General features: G+C 41.3%; 1 protein-coding gene across 2 annotated transcripts; it reads right to left on the bottom strand.

The window, feature by feature from the left end:
* Positions 1-1,141: 1,141 nt before the first annotated feature.
* Positions 1,142-25,270, bottom strand: LOC131936984 (alpha-1,3-mannosyl-glycoprotein 4-beta-N-acetylglucosaminyltransferase B-like). Of its 2 annotated transcripts, none has more exons than XM_059294154.1 (13): positions 25,010-25,270; positions 14,587-14,692; positions 11,891-12,027; positions 10,365-10,498; positions 9,902-9,951; positions 8,894-9,007; positions 6,224-6,299; positions 5,427-5,538; positions 4,544-4,674; positions 4,202-4,309; positions 2,417-2,610; positions 1,658-1,976; positions 1,142-1,401 (listed from the first exon to the last, which is right to left on the bottom strand). In XM_059294154.1, the coding sequence occupies exons 1-13, from the start codon at positions 25,104-25,106 to the stop codon at positions 1,375-1,377; spliced, it is 1,605 nt and encodes a 534-aa protein (XP_059150137.1). In that variant the 5' UTR covers positions 25,107-25,270; the 3' UTR covers positions 1,142-1,374. The 2 variants fall into 2 exon arrangements, with proteins under 2 accessions (XP_059150137.1, XP_059150146.1); XM_059294163.1 differs by lacking the exon at positions 25,010-25,270 and adding an exon at positions 24,298-24,373.
* Positions 25,271-25,670: the final 400 nt, after the last annotated feature.

The raw sequence follows: 25,670 nt of genomic DNA, 5'->3' as shown, positions 1-25,670 counted from the left end.
AGCTATATTACATACTTTTTTATTGATTAACAAAATCCACTTTATATATTTCAGTAGCTGATGGTCTGTAATACCCTTGAGTACAGAACGGTTTAATATTTGTCATAATATTTGTTTTATTATTGAAAATAAAAATATGCTTAAAAAGCATGGTTTAACGTCAACATGTATTAAATAAAAATAAATAAATATCGGAAAGTATTTAGCTTATGAAATGTTTACTTATTAATTGAAAAACTTAAATATCGACATCGAAATTGATTCTATTTTGAATGTATATGAGAAGCATGGAAAATGATGTTTTTTTTTTATTTTTCTAGTTGTTTTACCCAAAATTAAAGAGTTTGGATACCGGATTCCAATCCACAGGACGGCCCAGAGTCCACCTAGGTTTGATGAACACCTGACTCACGTTAGGAAAAATAAAGGCTGCGAGGTCTTGGAAACCGTTGAACTCTACTTCACCTGCCATATTGACCGCCAGTTCCGATAGGCTGTTTTTCTTTTTTTTTTTTCATTATTTGTCAGTTGAGTTATTTTTGGGTAATCGTTAGGTACTAGAACCACCTCATAGCGTGACTATGTCATTCTGAAATACCAAGGCTGTTTCTTATCATTTGCTTCAACATTTTTTAAACTAAAAATAATAATGACAATCAAACATGTTTCTTCATGAAAAATTTTTAACACAGAACCAAACATGTTTTTTAGGAAAAAAATGCTGTTTATATTTTGAGAACACAAATTATTTCAGAACAGTGTGCTTTTATTTTTCAACATGTGAAATAATTCTACATATACATAAATAGAAGATGTCGAAAAAAAAGATGCTCAGCTCACACAAATTATTTATTTTATATATTTTCAACAATGAATAAGATATTTAAAATGGACAGGTAGATCTATAAACAATGGATGAACGATATGAAAGAATCTGAAGAATAGCATTTTCACCACAGGATTCGCTTTTATACGACGTCACACTCATGGGGATAGGGTCAGTCTTTTGTCACGAGAGGAAGGGGGGGGGAGGAGCAAGTGTGACGTAACATTTTTTTTAAAAACTGTCAGCCAAACTGCAGGAAATATTCATTTTTTTGGTTTTTTGTAAATTGTAATTTAAAAAGTAATGTTCTGAAGTTTTGAAGCTGGTTCAGATCTCCAATTAAAGCAGCATAATAGTTAATACTGATTAGAATTAGTAAAGTTTTAATGAGGATGGGAGGCCGATGTGTGACGTCATTTTGTAGGGGTATAATATTGTGACGGGGGGGGGGTGATAATCTTAAATACCAAAAGTGATGCTATTTACACAAAGATTTTTCTGGAATGAGTAAAACAGTTGCCATTATCTCCATCTGTTTAAATACTGGACTAATGCTTTCCAACTCGCATTTCAATCTGAAATTTTTAAAAAGAAAACAACCGTAATATACAAAACAATTAATGTATAGATATTGCGCGGAGATTCACTGGAGTATAAAACATGGACGATGTTAATGAGGAAACGTTTATTTTTAAAAGTAATTTTCCTTCAGTTAAACGAAACAATGTAATTATTTTGTTAACGAATTTTAATAAGTGAATTTTACAAGTTATAGAAGATAGGATGAACACGAAATATATTTGCACATTGAATTCTACAAATGTTCCGTACCTTATTTATAATCAGCCAGGTCGGCGAGCTAGAATGGAAGACGATTCGCACGATCCAAATTCTCCCGAGCTGTTGCGGGACTTGCACATCAATGCTGCCGTTGTAGTCGCACGCCCCGAGTGTGTAGAACGTGTCGTACTCAGGGTCAAGTTGGGGCAGGTAGTTGGCTCTCTTTTTGTTGGCCAATCGCTCCTGGTCAGAGAAGGACCGGGGGCCTTGCGTCATGTTCCTGTCCAGCTGTTTCTCTGGCAGTACTTCTATAGAGGCATCGCGTAGGATGTCGCCTTCGTGGTCGGCGTTTCCGCTGGTTATGACGATCCTATCCGGATACAAGGGTTCATATTATAGGGCATGTTATAGTTAGCCGGATATAAGGGTTCACATTATAGGTAGCCGGATACAAGGATTCATGTTATAAGGAGATATTAAAGCTTTCTACGATACTATCCGGATACAAGGGTTCATGATATAGGTATCCGGATACAAGGGTTCATGATATAGGTAGCCTGATACAAGGGTTCATGATATAGGTAGCCTGATACAAGGGTTCATGATATAGGTAGCCTGATACAAGGGTTCATGATATAGATAGCCTGATACAAGGGTTCATGTTATAAGGAGGTGGTAAAGCTGCATTTCATATTCAATATTTAAACTCTTCGGCATTGTAAAACATCTAACACTTCCCTATTTAAGTGTTACTTGATTCCCCCTTTCCCCAGAACCCCCCTCCCCATTAGATACGCCTCTAGTATTTACCTGTGTAGGTTAGCCGGCTGGTCAAAGACAAAGTCGATGACGTCACCTATTTTAGGGCTGCTGGCCCAGAAGATGCCGTCGCCGTTATAAGCCGTGTAGATATCCTTATCTAGGTACGTCTGTAGGGTTGTAATCACCACTGAGAGAGGAGGGTTGTGGGATGGTTGGCTCACATTCACACCAAATCCTGAATCCTGAAATCATTTTAACATGTTAGATCGTAACTGGAATCTGCAGGCGGTTAGGGTGTAGGTATGAATGTGTATCGTTGTAGTGGTTACAGTTGTAGCGAGAATGTTAGTGGTTATAGAGAGGTAGCGAGAATATGTTAGTGGTGGTTAGAGTTGTAGCGAGAATATGTTAGTGGTGGTTACAGTGTAAACAAGTCAGAATCTGTTTGTAGCGATGGCTACACTAAACTGACTATTGGTGTTAATTTTATCAAAATATTTGACTGCTAGTTCGAAACATCATTGGTCGTAAATAAACAAAGCCAACCATTAAATGGGATAATTTCAGTTATAATGTGAATCGCCTGTTAATTTTGTGGGGTTTTTATAGAGAAGCCGACATTTTAAATGTATTCAAGAGTGTATTTATTGAAGGGGAAAGGGGAGGGGGGAATTCGCCAAAAAAATACTCGAAGGTAGATAAAGACGAACCCAGGTTTCTTGATTTATTTTAATACTGACTTTAAGTTACATATAGTCTAAACGTCAATACAGACTTCAGTTTGTTGATGGTCCCCTCCAATACAAACTTAGGACAGTGGTACTGACCTTCAGTTTGTTGATGGTCCCCTAAAATAGGACAATGTTACTGACCTTCAGTTTGTTGATGGTCCCCTAAAATAGGACAATGGTACTGACCTTCAGTTTGTTGATGGTCCCCTAAAATAGGACAGTGGTACTGACCTTCAGTTTGTTGATGGTCTCCTAAAATAGGACAGTGGTACTGACCTTCAGTTTGTTGATGGTCCCCTAAAATAGGACAATGTTACTGACCTTCAGTTTGTTGATGGTCCCCTAAAATAGGACAGTGGTACAGACCTTCAGTTTGTTGATGGTCCCCTAAAATAGGACAATGGTACTGACCTTCAGTTTGTTGATGGTCCCCTACAATAGGACAGTGGTACTGACCTTCAGTTTGTTGATGGTCCCCTAAAATAGGACAGTGGTACAGACCTTCAGTTTGTTGATGGTCCCCTAAAATAGGACAATGTTACTGACCTTCAGTTTGTTGATGGTCCCCTACAATACTAACTTAAGACAATGGTACTGACCTTCAGTTTGTTGATGGTCCCCTAAAATAGGACAATGGTACTGACCTTCAGTTTGTTGATGGTCCCCTACAATACTAACTTAGGACAATGGTACTGACCTTCAGTTTGTTGATGGTCACCTACGATAGGACAATGGTACTGACCTTCAGTTTGTTGATGGTCCCCTACAATAGGACAGTGGTACAGACCTTCAGTTTGTTGATGGTCCCCTACAATAGGACAATGGTACTGACCTTCAGTTTGTTGATGGTCCCCTACAATAGGACAGTGGTACAGACCTTCAGTTTGTTGATGGTCCCCTACAATAGTACAATGGTACTGACCTTCAGTTTGTTGATGGTCCCCTACAATAGGACAGTGGTACAGACCTTAAGTTTGTTGATGGTCCCCTACAATAGGACAGTGGTACAGACCTTCAGTTTGTTGATGGTCCCCTACAATAGGACAATGGTACAGACCTTCAGTTTGTTGATGGTCCCCTACAATAGGACAATGGTACAGACCTTCAGTTTGTTGATGGTCCCCTCTAGTGAGGAGTGGAATCCTTCATGTTGGAACAGTGATGGTGTAATAGGTCGGGCCACGCTTTGAATTTTATGTAAACACAACGACTGAAACGTTTAGTAAAAATGTTTTCTTTAAATAATACTTCACATGAGAATTTCTATTCAGGCAATCATATTATGCATTTCAATGCTTTCAATTAAATCGTTACATAAACTAATAATTAATAGCACATAACCATGTATCTCTCCCCCCCCCCCCTTCATCCCCCCCCCCTCCCCCTTTTTCATCTCAACCCAATCTAGTTTCTCGGCTTTTAGCGTGTAGTCAATAGATTTTACCCATTTGTCTCCATGGCTACACATCCTCACATGCAGGAAGTCCCCGAGCAGCCAATCGCAGGGCTTCTGTGAGAAAAACATCAGCAAAAACTCCATCACCTTCGGCACGTCTTCCGACTTGAATAGTCTCCCTTTAAGTAGAAAAATATCAGCAAGGTTTTAATAGTTGAGTAGCCTCCCTTTAAATAGAAAAATATCAGCAAGGTTTTAATAGTTGAGTAGTCTCCCTTTAAATACTAGGAAAAAGTTTTATTATTGGAATAGCCTCCCTTCAATTTGAATTTAAAATAAAAAGTTTTAACACCTGAATAGCCTCACTTTAAGTAGAGAAAACCTGATATTAAGACGTGCATTTCCTCCATTCAAATAGAGAAACACCATCAAAGTTTGAGAAGCTTTCACTGAATCCACCAATTGTTTATCGATGCGCTAATGTTTTGGCGTGTATAAAGTGTTATGTCTATCTCTAGGTTTTATTCTAGAAACTACCAATAAAACACACTTGACAATAGATAATTGCCGATAGAAAATACGTGCCGATAAAAACAGCTTGCCAACTAAGCCTACACCAGTGAAACCTACCAAACAATAAAACCTCCAATCACTCCTACTCACCTATGAAACCTACCTAACAATAAAAAACCTCCAATCAAACCTACTCACATATGAAACCTACCAAACAATAAAAAACCTCCAATCAAACCTACTCACCTATGAAACCTACCTAACAATAAAAAACCTCCAATCAAACCTACTCACATATGAAACCTACCAAACAAAAAAACCTACTCACCTATGAAACGTACCAAACAATATAATATCAAACGAAACCTAATCACCTATGAAACCTACCAAACAATAATCTCCGGTGAAACCTACTCACCTATGAACCCTAGAGTAGAAAACTGCAGCAGAAACCAGTCCCCGTAGTTCTCTGCTATAGCTTGTTTCATGCTGTTCACATACCCTGGTGAGGCTTGTATGTCATCCTCTAGCTGTCAGTGACAGACGACTCATGTTTAATAAGTGACACATGGCTGTCATCTAATCAATGACATACGAATAATATTTAATTTGTGACAAATGGCTGTCATCTAATCAATGACACACGACTGATATTTAATTAGTGACACATGACTGTCATCTAATCAATGACACACGACTGATATTTAATTAGTGACACATGACTGTCATCTAATCAATGACACACGACTGATATTTAATTAGTGATACATGATTGTCATCTAATCAATGACACACGACTGATATTTAATTAGTGACACTTGACTGTCGTCTAATCAATAGCACACGACTGATATTTAATTAGTGACAAATGGCTGTCATCTAATCAATGACACACGACTGATATTTAATTAGTGAAACATGACTGTCATCTAATCAATGACACGCGACTGATATTTAATTAGTGAAACATGACTCATCTAATCAATGACACGCGACTGATATTTAATTAGTGACACATGACTGTCATCTAATCAATGACACACGACTGATATTTAATTAGTGAAACATGGCTGCCGTCTAATCTGTGACCTGAGGCGTAGTGACCCATTCCTGCTCCCCATGTGAACTATCAAATTTCTAACGTTAAACTTATGAGTACATGATTAAAATACCTGAAGATAGTATCCCCCACTTATGAGTACATGATTAAAATACCTGAAGATAGTATCTTCCTCTGTGCCAAGCGTGGAACATCAAAAAAGCATAATCAAGATTCTGTTTAGATCTCCATCTGTAGCAAAATAAAAAACTTTGTGTCACCATCAATGTCATCAAATATGGGATGGTTGGATGGTAGAGCGCATTTTAAATTTAATTTAAAAAGAGCAAATGGGAATAATGCGGAGTTAAACAGTCCCTAAATTGTTCCCCGCCTTTAGGCCCCCGACAAAAAGGAACCCCAGAGAAAACCATCCCCGTCACATGCCCTGGTTTGAGCCTTACTGGCAGGAGACAAATTGTCGTAGGCCCCAATGTTGGCAGTCGTGTAGTCGCCTGTTAAAGACAATAAAAGTTTTGCAGGTATCTAGATAGTGGGTGGGATTTTGAAACAATCTCGGCGGGGTAACCCGTTCTGTTTGTAATCTTTGTCAGGAATGTAAGCGCTGGTAGGTTAAACCATAGCGCATCGTAAAAAAAAAATTCTTGCTTGCAATGGTACTTAACTTGATGAGTAATTTTAAAACTCTTCCCTGACTTACATTCTATATGTATATGTATATATATATATATATATATATATATATATATATATATATATATATATATATATATATATACATATACATATATATATATATATACATATATATATATATATATATATATATATATATATATATATATATATATATATATATATATATATATACCTACATATATAGCATATCTATTGCTAAAGCTGGATAGCGCTAGTACTTGAGAGTGAATACTATTATTCAGATGTAATGAGCAACCCACGCTGTTTTGATCAATATTGTTATAAATGTGTGGTACTGTTATAAATATGATATTGTTATAAATGTGTGGTAGTGCACTATTATATCTAAAGAAAACTTGTTTGGTCGCTTTTCTGTGTAAATACGAAGGGATCCGGACAAATGGCCGACATGGGGTTAAAGTGTGTGGTGTGGGGGGGGGGGGGGTGGAAGGGGAGTGCACTATACTAAAAGTTAAACATTGGTTAAAAATTGCCGTGTACTTGTACATGTGCTAATATTAACTTTTGTAGGTTCTGTGGAAGGGGGTGGGGGTGGACGAATGGGAATTTCCGAATACCATACATATTTGTTTTTAAATATGTATAGTAGGCCTCTTCCTGGTTTTAACTCTGACCCCAGTGGAGGTATTTCAAAACTATTTAAATTTTAGCTGCAATAATTCTCTTATGGTCCTAGCAGCAATCACTCTTTCCCTTGCTTGGTTGCGGTCAGCACGGGGGTCAGCTTTACTCTTACCTGAGTCTACGGAAAGTCTTTAACCCACTTCCCTTACCTGAGTCAACTGAAAGTCTTTAACCCACTTCCCTTACCTGAGTCAACTGAAAGTCTTTAACCCACTTCCCTTACCTGAGTCTACGGAAAGTCTTTAACCCACTTCCCTTACCTGAGTCTACAGAAAGTCTTGAACCCACTTCCCTTACCTGAGTCTACGGAAAGTCTTTAACCCACTTCCCTTACCTGAGTCAACTGAAAGTCTTTAACCCACTTCCCTTACCTGAGTCTACAGATAGTCTTTAACCCACTTCCCTTACCTGAGTCTACTGAAAGTCTTTAACCCACTTCCCTTACCTGAGTCTACAGATAGTCTTGAACCCACTTCCCTTACCTGAGTCTACAGATAGTCTTGAACCCACTTCCCTTACCTGAGTCTACAGAAAGTCTTTAACCCACTTCCCTTACCTGAGTCTACAGAAAGTCTTTAACCCACTTCCCTTACCTGAGTCTACAGAAAGTCTTTAACCCACTTCCCTTACCTGAGTCTACAGAAAGTCTTGAACCCACTTCCCTTACCTGAGTCTACAGAAAGTCTTTAACCCACTTCCCTTACCTGAGTCTACAGATAGTCTTGAACCCACTTCCCTTACCTGAGTCTACAGAAAGTCTTTAACCCACTTCCCTTACCTGAGTCTACAGAAAGTCTTTAACCCACTTCCCTTACCTGAGTCTACAGAAAGTCTTTAACCCACTTCCCTTACCTGAGTCTACAGAAAGTCTTGAACCCACTTCCCTTACCTGAGTCTACAGAAAGTCTTTAACCCACTTCCCTTACCTGAGTCTACAGAAAGTCTTGAACCCACTTCCCTTACCTGAGTCTACAGAAAGTCTTTAACCCACTTCCCTTACCTGAGTCTACAGAAAGTCTTGAACCCACTTCCCTTACCTGAGTCTACAGAAAGTCTTTAACCCACTTCCCTTACCTGAGTCTACAGAAAGTCTTGAACCCACTTCCCTTACCTGAGTCTAAATTCTAGTCATTACAGCGTGCAGGGGTGTCATTAGCACACCGGAGGGGTCGAGTGACCTTGAATAGTTGGAAGTTCTTTAGTTTAATACTTTAATCCCATTATCTCAGGGGCAGCAATAACACGCAGTTGTTGTTTTTCAGCCCTTTATTACGTTCACTAAGTATGTTTGTTAGTTGTTCCGCATTTATTATTGCGTTCAATTATTTTATTTGTTTGTGGCTCTGAAAATCTTGGAATATTAAATCAATCAGTTCCCAGTAAGTCCCGTCCTATACGCCACCCCCACCCCCACCCAGTGACAGTCTCTCCACTTTCCCCCTCCCACCTCCACCCCAGCCCCCCCCCCCTCACCGACCTACCTGACACGTGTGGGCGAGTCCCCTAACGAGGGCTTCAGTCGACCCAGGTCCGGGTAGAAGCTGGCTCGTGGCGTCATCACCTCCAGCAGGCCCTCGCTCACCTCCAGGGGGAACCTGGGGGTCAAATCATACGGGGTCAGTCGGTGGTCAGTCTGGGGGTCTAGGTTAGTTGGTGGTGTCAGGGGTCATTTCCTAGATCAGTTGGTAGTGTGAGCAGAGGCGTAGCGATGGGGAGGGCAGGGGGGTACATATGTCCCCGGACGCCGACCTTAGGGGGGCGCAAAAATGGGTTGTAAAAACAAATTAAAATGTCATTTTAGCTGCACGTTTGCATTATAAATAGTTTGAGGGGGGGGGGGGGTGCAAATCGAAAGTTTGGGGGGGGGGGGGGGTGCAAATTGAAAATTTGCTCCCGAGGGGGGCGCCAAATTGAAAGTTTGTCCCCGGGCGCCGGGAAGGGTCGCTACGCCTCTGAGTGTGAGAGGGTATTTCCTAAATTAGTCGGTGGCGTGAGGAGGTCATTGACTTAATCAATCGATGTGACGTGGTCGCCTCAAATTGCGTCAGTCAGTCGTGCGAGGGGGTCGTTGCCTATTGCGTCAATCATTCGTTGCCTGCTCATACATTTTAATGACTACCGCTTTAACGATAAGGGCCCCTGCAAATGCTTTTCCATGAAATTTTAAACGATTGACGTAGCCCACCAAACAATGCCATTTACGGTAAAAAAAAAAGATAAGCCAAATTTGTTTTTATATATTTTCGTATTGAAAAATTATTTATTACCAAATGCCAGTATGTGTACTCAAATCTGTCCCATCTTTATTTGTATTAATGAATGTGGAGTTTGACAAACAATGAGACGTTTGTTCTGTCCAAAACTTGTTAGAAAAAACTCTAAACTAGTTGATTGTTTTCGGGAATTAAATCGATAGTTTGACATCGATTTTCTATTCGTTAAGAAATCTGAGGATCATTTTTCGATAAGTACACTTATGTTAGCGTTACCTTCTTCGTATCTCCTCGATTACTCCCCTTTCATATGCTACATCAGCAGGCTGAAATATAAAGCCTATGTGATTGATTTATTAACTGAAGCTCATTGCATTTCTACCCGCAAACAATGACATTATATTTTTAAATCCTGGCGTTATGTTTCTCATTACAAGCAAACTAATTTAGCCGGGATAAATACAAACAATTTTTCTGAAGTTATGATGAGATGAGAAAAGTTCACAGGAGTGGAAGACACAATTAATACAACTTGAATTCACTGACACATGACAGTGAGGCCTAAGTGACACATACGATGACAGTGCACTGACACGGGCTATAGCACTAACTTCAGTGACAATGTCACAATCAATGACATTTACTTCAGTGACAATATCATGGACAAGGACACTTCAGTGACAATATCACAACCCATGACACTCACTTCAGGGACAAATGTCACGCAAACGACACTTACTTCAGTAATACAGACAATGAGCAGGGTTTCACCTCTCTCCGTTTCATTCAAGCCGTTGATCAAAGACTTTAAAGTATTGAACAGGTACATATCGATTGGCCGTTTGATGCTAGGAATCCCAATCACGAAGCTAACTTTGGGAGAGAAAAAAAAAGACATCAAGGTTTCTAAACAAAGGGCAAGAACCACGAATTAAAAATTAACTCCCATTAAGTCCGATAGTGTCATCGTTGTCAGGCAAGTTTTCTTGCTCTAGATCTTTTTTTAAAAATGTAGTCCTACCTTGTCGGGTCAGCAGTTTTAAGTCAGTGTTAGAGGGCCATTACTGGACTGGACCACACAACTGGACCACAGTACTGGGCCACAATACTGGCCCTAACTACTGGACCACACTACTGGACCAAACTACTGGACCACACAACTGGACCACAGTACTGGACCACAGTACTGGACCACAGTACTGGACCACAGTACTGGACCACAGTACTGGACCACAGTACTGGACCACACTACTGGACCACAGTACTAGACCACACTACTGGACCACACTACTGGACCACAGTACTGGACCACATTACTGGACCACACTACTGGACCACACTACTGGACCACACTACTGGACCACAGTACTAGACCACACTACTGGACCACAGTACTAGACCACACTACTGGACCACACTACTGGACCACAGTACTGGACCACATTACTGGACCACACTACTGGACCACACTACTGGACCACAGTACTGGACCACAGTACTGGACCACACTACTGGACCACAGTACTAGACCACACTACTGGACCACACTACTGGACCACAGTACTGGACCACATTACTGGACCACACTACTGGACCACACTACTGGACCACACTACTGGACCACACTACTGGACCACACTACTGGACCACACTACTGGACCACACTACTGGACCACACTACTTGACCACACGACTAGACCACACTACTGGACCACACTACTGGTCCACACTACTAGACCACATTACTGGACCACACTACTGGACCACACTACTGGACCACACTACTGGACCACACTACTGGACCACACTACTGGACCACACCACCGGACCACACTACTGGACTACACTACTGGACCACACCACCGGACCACACTACTGGACCACACTACTGGACCACACCACCGGACCTCACTACTGGACCACACCACCGGACCACACTACTGGACCACACTACTGGACCACACCACCGGACCACACTACTGGACCACACTACTGGACCACACCACCGGACCTCACTACTGGACCACACAACTGGACCACACAACTGGACCACACTACTGGACCACACTATTAGACCACACTACTGGACCACACCACCGGACCTCACTACTGGACCACACTACTGGACCACACCACCGGACCACACTACTGGACCACACTACTGGACCACACTACTGGACCACACTACTGGACCACACCACCGGACCACACAACTGGACCACACATCTGGACCACACAATGAACTAACGAAAGAAATGATCTCACCATTCTGCCTGCCCTTAGACAACAAGAACTCAGGTAAGATGTTGTCAGGATTAGCCTTCAGGTGGGGCAGGTAGCTGTGTACACCTGGCATTGGCGGCACCGAGATGCTGATGTTTGTTATATCCTGGTACATGGCACTGGGGATGTGTAAGGCCGTATAATTAATAGCCAGTCTAGACATATAGTTGGATTTTTTTTTAAATTATTATTATTTTATTGTTATATTTTTTTAAATTATTTTATGTTATTGCTTTTCATGAATCGATCGATTTATCCTGTTTTTTATCGTGCTTTTAGACTAAAGGGAATGGGTGGCTAAAGTTTATGGCAGTAACACAGTGGTAATGCAAATAAATAAATCGGCTTATAGGCCTACAACCTTGGGATATAAACATTGCAAGAATTATTTTAGTGACCAATATTAAACATTTCTCATGGAGTTATTAAAACATCTGCCTGATGCACATTGATGCGTAAAAACTTTATCAATTTTGTAAAATGGATGTAAAGAAAGAATGGACGCAGCCGTGAATAGTCTCGATTGGTTTAATTAATTAGTCATCCAATGAAGTCAAATGTAATGTCATAGTGCACTGTCATTGGGTCTTGGCCTACGTGCCGAATTTCAGAGAAGTTGGTCGGTTAGAAGTGCCCCAAACTTCGCTCTCCCGTTTCAATCTAGACAGAGGAAGCAATTTAAATAAAACTGTAACTGTTCGGTTTTTGTCGGACTTCACTAGAGATTGGATGTAGGCCTGCCTGATGCTTTTTATATTTTCAGTAACTAAACAATTTTTTTTAATAAAACCAAGAAAATTTGGTTTTCATTTTGTCACAGAAAATGTAAACAAGCGTGGCCTAATAACTAGGCCATGTGGCTTTAATTAAAAAGTATTGAATTTTTTTATTTTTTTGTTTCTGCTAAGTTTTGAGTACAAATAACAACAATGTAGTGTATACAGAAGATCGCTCACGGAGTTTCTGTACAGCCAATCAACGCTTTTCTTACGAAAGTGAAACAACAGGTTATAATTTAGGCTAGATGAAAATAAATAGAAATGGAGCCTTAACAGTGAAAAATAATTTAAGTTCTCTTCATTTGCAATTTTTATACCATTGATTCTCAATAAAATTACATTTCTGAATTGTTTGCAGCCATAAGTGAAGTTTTTTTTAGCGCAATTTCCATTCTGGAGAATTGCGTTTATTAACCCGTCATTTCTGGATGTATGAATGTATGGATGGATGGATGGATGGATGTGTGTCCGCAGCTTTAAGTCGTATCTCCTCCTCAACGAAGCAATATCAATGACTAGTTCCAAAAGCAATTATGTTAAGCAAGTTACGAGGATGAACATAGGCCATAAAGATTACGGGTTTCTTTCATGGATTTCCCGGAAAAGCCAAAAAACCTCGAAAAAAGCAGTTTTTGGCCCATATCTCGGCAACCAGACCACTAAGCGACTTGAAACATGTACCAATCGATTCCTGCCATAATTTAGAACAATATTGCCGAAGAAAGTTTTCAAAAATATCCTTTCGTTCGGTCACAAAAAAATTTTTGAATTAATTAAAATTTGGACCGAATTAGTAGGCATTTTTTCCAACCACACCACACGCGTCATCACGTTCAATAGCTGCGCCATCGCGTTCCATGGCTGCGCCATCACGTTCAGTAGGCGCGCAATGGTTTTTAGTCATGTAACTCTATTGTAAATAAAACATGTAAAATACTGAAAAAAAATTAATAAAAAACGTTTTAATAACTAACCAATGGTTTTACTAACCCTGCTCTTGATTTACGCTACGACAGAGCTATTTTTAGATAACATAAGGAAATTGCGCTAAAATTGTCACTAGACTTTTTAATTACCTTGTTTTTTGTATGGCGCTATGATGACGGGATTGAAAATAAAAACACGTGTTGTTCATATCCATGTCAACCAGTGTTTCTTCCAGACTTTTTTCTCCGTGGGTGCTCTTGATATTTTCGGGGGGGGGGGGGCGGTCAACATTTTCCGGGGGGGACACTAGTAAAAGTATATTTTTACTATTTAAATTCCATCTCGTTCGGGGGGGGGGGGCGGTAGACTGTCTTCGGGGGGGAGGGGGCGGACACCCCCGAAGAGATGCCTGGAAGAAACTCTGATGTCAACAATAATGATGGACCAAATCACGTCAACTCGACCGCCTCCATTATTAATTATTTCAATGGCTAATTAGGGTTATTCATAATACATATGGTTTTAAAATTATTACTTATTATTTTCTATAAACTAAATATAATGTCCTTCCCAGAATCTCTGACCTTTAACCTTTGTTTTTTATAGCTGTTGAACACGAGGCATAAAATCATTAAGACTGTTTAATTAACACGTGCTTTTTTTTTAATCGGTAAACTTTTTGTTTCGTTAAAATGTCAGAAGTTTCGTTTCGCCGGCTGTCGCATGACGTTTGCGTATCCAGTTACAATTTTTAATCCAAATAAATGACAACCAAACGTATTATGTTTTGAGTTGCAAAATGTTGACGAATTTTTTTTAGCATTTTCAAAATTATATTTAACTATTGAAATCAAACCGTTTATTCCCTTATATATTCTGACTCAGTCTTTTCTTGTGTAAAAGTGCCCGTCTGTTCATTTACTGTCCCATAATTAACCTCTAAATGTCACGGACCAAAGAGAAGATAATTACCTCCAATATCGGCTGCTGTAGTTGAAAGACGGAGGTGTGTACATGGTAGGGGTCAGGGTGACCGGCGTCTGCTTCCCTTGTTTCTTGCTCACCGTCTGCCTAGTGTCTGACAAAATATATTGTTGTGGTCATCTAACTGGCAACATATTTGTAGTGGGTATCTGACATAATATATTGTAGTGGTCGGATGACAAAATATATTGTAGTGGACATGTAACTGGTAACATATATGTAGTGGGTATCTAATTGACATAATATATTGTAGTGGTCGGATGACAAAATATAGTGTAGTGGGCATCTAACTGGCAACATATATTTAGTGGGTATCTAACTGACATAATATATTGTACTGGTCATCTAACTGGCAACATATTTGTAGTGGGCATCTAATTGACATAATATATTGTAGTGGTCATCTAACTGGCAACATATTTGTAGTGGTCATCTAACTGGCAACATATATGTAGTGGGCATCTAATTGACATAATATATTGTAGTGGTCATCTAACTGGCAACATATTTGTAGTGGTCATCTAACTGGCAACATATACTTAGTGGGTATCTAACTGACATAATATATTGTAGTGGTCGGATGACAAAATATAGTGTAGTGGGCATCTAACTGGCAACATATATTTAGTGGGTATCTAACTGACATAATATATTGTAGTGGACATGTAACTGATAACATATATGTAGTGGGCATCTAATTGACATAATATATTGTAGTGGTCATCTAACTGGCAACATATTTGTAGTGGTCATCTAACTGGCAACATATATTTAGTGGGTATCTAACTGACATAATATATTGTAGTGGTCATCTAACTGGCAACCTATATCAAAACATGGCGTAGTTGTCAAATGGCCATTTAGAGCTGTCACAACATCGAATGCCATCAGTCCCCAACTGTTACATGATTGACACCTATTTTTGGCCTGCCCTCACTCTTTCCGAAAGTCGAAATTTTATTTTTGCCATCCCATAAGCCATGGCCCTTCTAGAAACAAATCCCACTTCAACAAAGCCACTGGCTGAGTAACTCGTCCATGCAACAGGTCAAAATCTTTTTATATACCACCATTACCACCCACGAGTAACTCGTCCATGCAACAGATCTAGATCTTTTTATATACCACCATTATCACCCACGAGTAACTCGTCCATGCAACAGGTCAAGATCTTTTTATATACCACCATTACCACCCACGAGTAACTCGTCCATGCAACAGGTCAAGATCTTTTTATATACCACCATTACCACCCACGAGTAACTCGTCCATGCAACAGATCTAGATCTTTTTATATACCACCATTACCACCCACGAGTAACTCGTCCATGCAACAGGTCAAGATCTTTTTATATACCACCATTACCACCCACGAGTAACTCTTCCATGCAACAGGTCAAGATCTTTTTACATACCACAATTACCACCCACGAGTAACTCGTCCATGCAACAGATCTAGATCTTTTTATATACCACCATTACCACCCACGAGTAACTCGTCCATGCAACAGGTCAAGATCTTTTTATATACCACCATTACCACCCACGAGTAACTCGTCCATGCAACAGATCTAGATCTTTTTATATAACACCATTACCACCCACGAGTAACTCGTCCATGCAACAGGTCAAGATACTTTTGTATACCACCATTACCACCCACGAGTAACTCGTCCATGCAACAGGTCAAGATACTTTTGTATACCACCATTACCACCCACGAGTAACTAGTCCATGCAACAGGTCAAGATCTTTTTATATACCACCATTACCACCCACGAGTAACTCGTCCATGTAACAGGTCAAGATACTTTTATATACCACCATTACCACCCACGAGTAACTCGTCCATGCAACAGGTCAAGATACTTTTGTATACCACCATTACCACCCACGAGTAACTCGTCCATGCAACAGGTCAAGATACTTTTGTATACCACCATTACCACCCACGAGTAACTAGTCCACGCAACAGGTCAAGATACTTTTGTATACCACCATTACCACCCACGAGTAACTCGTCCATGCAACAGGTCAAGATACTTTTGTATACCACCATTACCACCCACGAGTAACTCATCCATGTAACAGGTCAAGATACTTTTGTATACCACCATTACCACCCACGAGTAACTCGTCCATGCAACAGATCTAGATCTTTTTATATACCACCATTACCACCCACGAGTAACTCGTCCATGCAACAGATCTAGATCTTTTTATATACCACCATTACCACCCACGAGTAACTCGACCATGCAACAGATCTAGATCTTTTTATATAACACCATTACCACCCACGAGTAACTCGTCCATGCAACAGGTCAAGATACTTTTGTATACCACCATTACCACCCACGAGTAACTCGTCCACGCAACAGGTCAAGATACTTTTGTATACCACCATTACCACCCACGAGAGTCCACGCAACAGGTCCTGATCTTTTTGTATACCATTACCACCCACTTCGCAAATTCACAGACCCCCATGTTTTGACTACATGAAAAACTCAATTTGTGACACAGCTTGTTAACACATTGTGACAGTAAAATATCAACAAGCAATGCGTGCTATTATTTTTTTTACTTTCTCGTATATACGAAGTACAGAGAAAGTATTGTAATCGTGCAAAAAAAAAAAATCGAGATTTTTACAAATCTCGACGTTTTACACCTCACTGATACGGAAAAACATAATTTTGCAATCTTGTTCGTATGTTTGTGTGTGTGTGTCTGTCTGTCTGTCTGTCTGTGTGTAAACACGATTACTTGAGTACCGTTACAGCTAGGTTGATGAAATTTCACATTAAGGCAGGTGTCTCCAAACTACGGCCCGCGGAGATCTTTTTCTCCACGGAAAAAACGTTGTTGGTGATGGCTGAGGAACTTGGCCCAGAAAAATCAAAGACATGCATGGAAGAAACTGGCCCCCGAACTGAAATTTGATAGTTAATGCGGCCCTCGGACTGAAAAGTTTGGAGACCCCTGCATTAAGGGATAGTGTGGTCTGTTTGCTGCATGGTTATTTTAGGTGTAGCCCCAATTGTGAAACAAAATATTTGATTAGAGCCTATTGCCTATTGAAGCCTCGTTTAGTTTAGTTTATATGAACCCTAATGCGTACGTTAAAAGAAATGTAAACCCTTACGATAATCCAAGCTCTGAATATGGAGTTTGACCCCAACCTTGACCCTAACATCACTACCGGCGAATACGATATTCTATTGATTAAGTTTTTCTCTTTGCTATATCCTGCACAGGTCTTTGAACCCAGCCCATTATTGCATGAGCGCAGGTAGTTTGAAGTTTTTAATTCACCCGGTCTCATTAGGATAAAAATTTAATGAGCGATGGAACGGCAGATCAGCTGACGTTAAATTTCGTGCATGACCATTGAGGTCGGCTGCGAGTAAATTAACCAATCACATCTGAATAAAATACAACTCAATTGATACTGCCGTTGAGGGCGGATAGGTCTTAGATTTAATTAACTCATCTCCCCTGAATAAAATACACCTGTATTGATTAAGAAGTTGAAACATTGAAACCGATGGACTTCGATACCTACAGGTAGGTAGGGGAAAAAACAATATTGATTTGTTTGTCTTAAAGGTACACGATCTTGTGAGTTTCAGGTCTATAGGCCCTACTTACTGGTAATTAATCTTAATCCTTTATTGCATGTTAATGTGTGTGGGGGGGAGGGGTGGGGTGGAGGTGCTGACTGGGACTTACATGTGTCGTTCATGTATGTGTGAGACAAAGCACTTGTGTAAGACTTTGTGGGGGAATGTGTGTGTGTGAGACATAGGTTGGCTATGTGTGGGCGTGTGTGTGAGGGAGATAAGTTGACTATGTGGGGGTGGGTGGGGTTTAGATTTCATGCCCAAAGTTTGCTCAAGTGTAGTTTAAGCTCGCGGTTGTTGTTTTCTTAAATAGATTTTCTGAGCTTTGACGTACTGTTTCCATAGCAAACTGTTCTACATCTAGATCTATGACGAATGTAAAACTGTTCTACATCTAGATCTATGACGAATGAAAGTATTTAAATATTCTTCTATAGTAAATATTCTATTTTTAGCTGACACACATAATCGAACAGGACGGATCTACAGGAAAGAGATCATAGAAATGTAATCTTTGATTATCTGTTTCATGTTTCACTGTTTGAAGTTTTTTTGTTTTTTTTTTGTTTTTTTTTTGTTAGGTGTTATCTCTTCAGTTGGTACATGAGCCTTTGGTCACATTCATAGAGATGTCCGGCTGTTTGTGTCAGTCTAGATGGAGCTGTCCGGCTGTTTGTGTCAGTCTAGATGGAGCTGTCCGTCTGTTTGTGTCAGTCTAGATGGAGCTGTCTGTGTCTAGACGGAGCTGTCCGGCTGTTTGTGTCAGTCTAGATGGAGCTGTCCGGCTGTTTGTGTCAGTCTAGATGGAGCTGTTTGTGTCAGTCTAGATGGAGCTGTTTGTGTCAGTCTAGATGGAGCTGTCCGGCTGTTTGTGTCAGTCTAGATGGAGCTGTCCGGCTGTTTGTGTGTCAGTCTAGATGGAGCTGTCCGGCTGTTTGTGTCAGTCTAGATGGAGCTGTCCGGCTGTTTGTGTGTCAGTCTAGATGGAGCTGTCCGGCTGTTTGTGTCAGTCTAGATGGAATTGTCCGGCTGTTTGTGTCAGTCTAGATGGAGCTGTCCGGCTGTCTGTGTCTAGATGGAGCTGTCCGGCTGTTTGTGTCAGTCTAGATGGAGCTGTCCGGCTGTTTGTGTCAGTCTAGATGGAGCTGTTTGTGTCAGTCTAGATGGAGCTGTCCGGCTGTTTGTGTCAGTCTAGATGGAGCTGTTTGTGTCAGTCTAGATGGAGCTGTTTGTGTCAGTCTAGATGGAGCTGTCCGGCTGTTTGTGTCAGTCTAGATGGAGCTGTTTGTGTCAGTCTAGATGGAGCTGTCCGGCTGTTTGTGTCAGTCTAGATGAAGCTGTCCGGCTGTTTGTGTCAGTCTAGATGGAGCTGTCCGGCTGTTTGTGTCAGTCTAGATGGAGCTGTCCGGCTGTTTGTGTCAGTCTAGATGGAGCTGTCCGGCTTTTTGTGTCAGTCTAGATGGAGCTGTCCGGCTGTTTGTGTCAGTCTAGATGGAGCTGTCCGGCTGTTTGTGTCAGTCTAGATGGAGCTGTCCGTCTCTTTGTGTCAGTCTAGATGGAGCTGTCCGGCTGTTTGTGTCAGTCTAGATGGAGCTGTCCGGCTGTTTGTGTCAGTCTAGATGGAGCTAACCGTCTGTTTGTGTCAGTCTAGATGGAGCTGTCCGGCTGTTTGTGTCAGTCTAGATGGAGCTGTCCGGCTGTTTGTGTCAGTCTAAATGGAGCTGTCCGGCTGTTTGTGTCAGTCTAGATGGAGCTGTCCGTCTGTTGGTGTCAGTCTAAATGGAGCTGTCCGGCTGTTTGTGTCAGTTTAAATGGAGCTGTCCGGTTGTTTGTGTCAGTCTAGATGGAGCTGTCCGGCTGTTTGTGTGTCAGTCTAGATGAAGTTGTCCGGCTGTTTGTGTCAGTCTAGATGGAGCTGTCCGGCTGATTGTGTCAGTCTAGATGGAGCTTTCCGGCTGTTTGTGTCAGTCTAGATGGAGCTGTCCGGCTGTTTGTGTCAGTCTAGATGGAGCTGTCCGGCTGTTTGTGTCAGTCTAGATGGAGCTGTCCGGCTGTTTGTGTCAGTCTAAATGGAGCTGTCCGGCTGTTTGTGTCAGTCTAGATGGAGCTGTCCGGTTGTTTGTGTCAGTCTAGATGGAGCTGTCCGGCTGTTTGTGTGTCAGTCTAGATGGAGCTGTCCGGCTGTTTGTGTCAGTCTAGATGGAGCTGTTTGTGTCAGTCTACATGAAGCTGTCCGGCTGTTTGTGTCAGTCTAGATGGAGCTGTCCGGCTGTTTGTGTCAGTCTAGATGGAGCTGTCCGGCTGTTTGTGTCAGTCTAGATGGAGCTGTCCGGTTGTTTGTGTCAGTCTAGATGGAGCTGTCCGGCTGTTTGTGTCAGTCTAGATGGAGCTGTCCGGCTGTTTGTGTCAGTCTAGATGGAGCTGTCCGTCTGTTTGTGTCAGTCTAGATGGAGCTGTCCGGCTGTTTGTGTCAGTCTAGATGGAGCTGTCCGGCTGTTTTATGTCAGTCTAGATGGAGCTGTCCGGCTGTTTGTGTCAGTCTAGATGGAGCTGTCCGGCTGTTTGTGTCAGTCTAGATGGAGCTGTCCGGCTGTTTGTGTCAGTCTAGATGGAGCTGTCCGGCTGTTTGTGTCAGTCTAGATGGAGCTGTCCGTCTGTTTGTGTCAGTCTAGATGGAGCTGTTCGTCTGTTTGTGTCAGTCTAGATGGAGCTGTCCGGCTGATTGTGTCAGTCTAAATGAAGCTGTCCGGCTGTTTGTGTCAGTCTAAATGCAGCTGTCCGGTTGTTTGTGTCAGTCTAAATGAAGCTGTCCGGCTGTTTGTGTCAGTCTAGATGGAGCTGTCCGGCTGTTTGTGTCAGTCTAGATGGAGCTGTTTGTGTCAGTCTAGATGGAGCTGTTTGTGTCAGTCTAGATGGAGCTGTCCGGCTGTTTGTGTCAGTCTAGATGGAGCTGTCCGGCTGTTTGTGTCAGTCTAGATGGAGCTGTCCGGTTGTTTGTGTCAGTCTAGATGGAGCTGTCCGTCTGTTTGTGTCAGTCTAAATGGAGCTGTCCGGTTGTTTGTGTCAGTCTAAATGGAGCTGTCCGGCTGTTTGTGTCAGTCTAGATGGAGCTGTCCGGCTGTTTGTGTCAGTCTAGATGGAGCTGTCCGGCTGTTTGTGTCAGTCTAGATGGAGCTGTCCGGCTGTTTGTTTCAGTCTAGATGGAGCTGTCCGGCTGTTTGTGTCAGTCTAGATGGAGCTGTCCGGCTGTTTGTGTCAGTCTAGATGGAGCTGTCCGGCTGTTTGTGTCAGTCTAGATGGAGCTGTCCGGCTGTTTGTGTCAGTCTAGATGGAGCTGTCCGGCTTTTTGTGACAAGGTTGGCGAAGCTGTCTGGCTGTTTGTGTCACAATACACTGACAGAATACACCGACACAATACACATACAATGAATAAAAGATATCTTGTATGTTACTATACGGTACTATGGGAGTCTGTTTGCATCAAACCAGCATGACACCATTCAAACAAGGCCAGTTTCCGGCGGTCGATCAATGTGTGGAGGTAATCCCCTAATCAGGCACAGATAAGGGAAACAGCGACCAAACGATAGGATGATTTAACGCAGCGACCAAACGATAGGATGATTTAACTCAGCGACCAAACGATAGGATGATTTAACTCAGCGACCAAACGATAGGATGATCTAACACAGCGACCAAACGATAGGGTGATCTAACACAGCGACCAAACGATAGGATGATCTAACGCAGCGACCAAACGATAGGGTGATCTAACACAGCGACCAAACGATAGGATGATCTAACAATGTTGCCACTACATGACTGAGTAGTACAACGATTTTTTTCCTCAGGTTAAAAAAAATCAATTTAAGGCGTACCAGTTGCTAGTTTTGTTGTTGGTGGTGTGACACAGAGAATGAACGGTTGGTGTCGTTGGTGGTGGTGGTGTGACACAGATGAACGGTTGGTGTCGTTTTTATGGTGGTATCAGCAGGAATGAAACAAAATGTCATGATGTCAATATGATGTGTAACCATCAGACATGGTGTCAATATGTTGTGTTACCAACAGGAATATAAAATTGTCATGATGTCAGTATTGGTGTATTTTCACGAGATGTATTTCACGTCACGTTCATCCATCATTAGTGGGTAAAATTAACAACATGTGGACTACTTATTGTATACATGTTCTACTCTTGTTTTACATATGTTCTACACATGTTCTATACATGTTCTCTAAATGTTCTATACATGGGCTATACATGTTCTATACTGGTTCTATACCTGTTCTATACATGTTCTATACATGTTCTACACATGTTCTATACATGTTCTACACATATTCTATACATGTTCTCTACATGTTCTACACATGTTCTATACATGTTCTACACATATTCTATACATGTTCTCTACATGTTCTACACATGTTCTATACATGTTCTATACATGTTCCATACATGGACTATACATGTTCTACTTATTAAAGAAGTGATGTGATTTCCGGGGTTAGTTATCTTGCACATAATACAGAAAACAAAAATTTGAGATTTTTACCAAACCCCAGAAGCCATTTAACGTTATATGAGATTCACACGTATCACCCTCAACCCCACCCCCATTTTACTAATATTACAAACACCTCAACCCCTCCCTTCTCTTCACCGCCCCCTCCCCCCACCCCCCGAAATAAAAATCAACTGGTTATTTTGGAACTATTAAAAAATTAAATATCTTAAAAATTCAAGAGTCATTCGTATAGGCTATATCATGGATTTTTCTATCTTCATTAAAAGCTATTTTTAAATATTTTTGGGCTAGTATGGAGAGTATATTCTAAGTATCACAAATTTAACGAAATAAAACATTTTGAAAATGTTTAAAAATGTTACAAAACTTCCTACCGCCACCAACACCATTTCTTAACGTTACAACATGATCCACCACTATAATGTTACATAAAACGTGCACGGTCCGTACCAAGCACACGAAGCATCAACATAAGCACGCGCTGTGCTTAATCAGGAGGTGATAAGTAACATCTTCAGGAGGTGATAAGTAACATCTTCTAGATATCTAGAGGACACTCCTAGGGTGTGATCATAAAACATTGTTAGTGTCGGCAGCTAGTTGTCTAACTCGTTAGGTGTTACTGGTTTAACATCACTCAATACACATTATCTGTGACACGGTTATTATTATTCAAAACAAATTATCTGACATGGAAACTATAAAAAAATATTTTTTTTTAAAAATGTATAGCTACAAGCTTTTAAATGTACTGAAAATAAGAAAATAAAACTAATCTGCTTTCTTTCATGAAAGCTTTGGTAGCTCATGAAATCTTTTACATATTATAGCGATAAAATGTTGTTATCTCCCCTTTGTGTCGACACCGTTTAATTAATTTTTAATGACGAATTAAACATCTAATTAAATTAAAAAATAAATAGACTTTTATTGTCATCGAAGTGGAACGTATCTTTAAAATTTGAACGAAATCGCTGCATTTTAAGTGGGTCAAAATTGATTTACAAGATTTGCCACAAACCCACAATCGAACAAACAAATAAACGTTGCGAACTATATATTAGCTTGTAAAAAGGTATTAAGATGTGCTAGCACATTCTAAAATTAGAAACATTCATAAGTTGATCTTCCAGAGTTTCTAGAGAACAATGCCTTCAACTTCTGGCACTGTCCCGGTCTAACAACCATATAATAGAACGATTAAAAGATTTGTGAACGTATCGTATAAAAGCGGATCACTAAAGAAACCTTTAAGGGTTTATTCTTATTTGCTCAACAAATCTGTAAACAGAGAAGAAAGGGAGACAACGCGCCTCTATTTGTATTCACAATTATGTTTGTGTGGGGTGCTCTCTTTCCTCAGACTCGGTGAATTGCATGTACACCTAGCAGATCCTCAAAATGACATGTACACATGACTTATACACATGACCAGATATAAGGATGACATGTACCGCCACACATGACATGTACAGTCCATATAACGTGCTACCAGCATGACATATACACATGACAAGATACACAACGTCTAGGCTACTGACCCATCCTACAGTTGACATTTACCGGCAGTTGACATTTACCGGCAGTTGACATTTACCGGCCTGCCGGCTACTGAACAGCTGTCCTCCCACCAACCGGCCCAAGCTACAGGTAGTGTCGAGGTACATTTTACCTGTGATGGGCCCTAAAAAAACACCTGAGCCCATATTACAACAGCACGTCTAAACACGACACCGAGAACTCGGTCCTAAATGGGATCCTCAAACTTCAATGGGAATTTTTAATTGATCACACCCCGATCACGCTACACACCCCGCCCACAGAACACACCCCACCCACACCACACACCCCGCCCACACCACACACCCCGACCACGCTACACACCCCACCCACAGAATACAACCCGTCCACACTACACACCCCACCCACAGAACACGCCCCGCCCACGCTACACACCCCTCCCACACCACACACCCCGCCTACATCGCACACCCCGCCCACACCACACACCCCGCCTACATCGCACACCCCGCCCACACCACACCCCGCCTACATCACACACCCCGCCTACTTCGCACACTCCGCCCATACCACTCACCCCACCCACACACCCCGCCCACATCGCACACCTCGTCCACATCACACACCCCGCCCACATCGCACACCCCGCCCACATCACACACCCCGCCTACATCACACACATTCTCCGCGCACGTTAAACCCACCTACACCTGGAATCCTATGTGCACTCACCATTTGATTCCAAAGGCCTTGTAGACAATCCAATTAAAATAATGAGCGCCAGCGTAATCAGCAAAACCAGAATTTTACGCTTCAAGAAAAGCCTCATCCTGCCACTAGAATCCTTTACGACTTGCGTACAGACTTGACCTCATTTGACTTCCATTGCTGTAAGTATTCACGTCAATTTTAAGTAGTCACTTCCATGTGTCTTAGTAGTAACATTTAGTTTGAACACTAAAACTAAGAGGAACGTGTCTATGCCGCACGCCATTCAATCAATTCCAGCGAACTGACGAACCGTCAAAATACGCGCTATACAAAACTACACCGTGCGACGTCATGCTCAGCGCGCGATGGGCTAAATTTATCACCGCAGGTTTGTAAGAGAGATCTGATTGGATAATCGAGTCGCTGGGGAAGAGAAGATTTTATTGAATCAAATAATTACTTTCTTTGTTTAGGGTGTTAAGAAATAGCTTTGTTCGCATAGTCTCTTAAAATTATGGATGTTTATGTGCTTGTGTGTGTGCACATAGAAAACACGTTTAATGTTCTTCCCTATCCTGTGGGAAATTTATATTTCTTTGGTCACGCAGTATTTAGTAGCATGCATGGGGCGGGAGGGGGCTAACCCAGACCCAAAATGTGTCACTTCCCCTGTGTCATTAAC

Source organism: Physella acuta, unplaced genomic scaffold (genome assembly GCF_028476545.2).
Source record: "Physella acuta isolate Inbredline_101_S28 unplaced genomic scaffold, ASM2847654v3 ptg000017l, whole genome shotgun sequence".
In the NCBI taxonomy this organism is placed as follows: Eukaryota; Metazoa; Mollusca; class Gastropoda; family Physidae; genus Physella; species Physella acuta.
The sequence above is the reverse complement of the archived record's forward strand: the minus strand, read 5'-3'. Positions and strand labels throughout refer to the sequence as shown.

Bases quoted from the DNA above. Each gene is read 5' to 3' on its own strand.
- LOC131936984 (XM_059294154.1), bottom strand. From the start codon at position 25,106: ATGAGGCTTTTCTTGAAGCGTAAAATTCTGGTTTTGCTGATTACGCTG. The intron at 1,977-2,416 runs GTAAATACTAGA...GTATCCGGATAG, and splicing joins CAGCCGGCTAACCTACACAG to GATCGTCATAACCAGCGGAA. The intron at 1,402-1,657 runs GTACGGAACATT...TAAAAATTTCAG, and splicing joins CCTGGCTGATTATAAATAAG to ATTGAAATGCGAGTTGGAAA.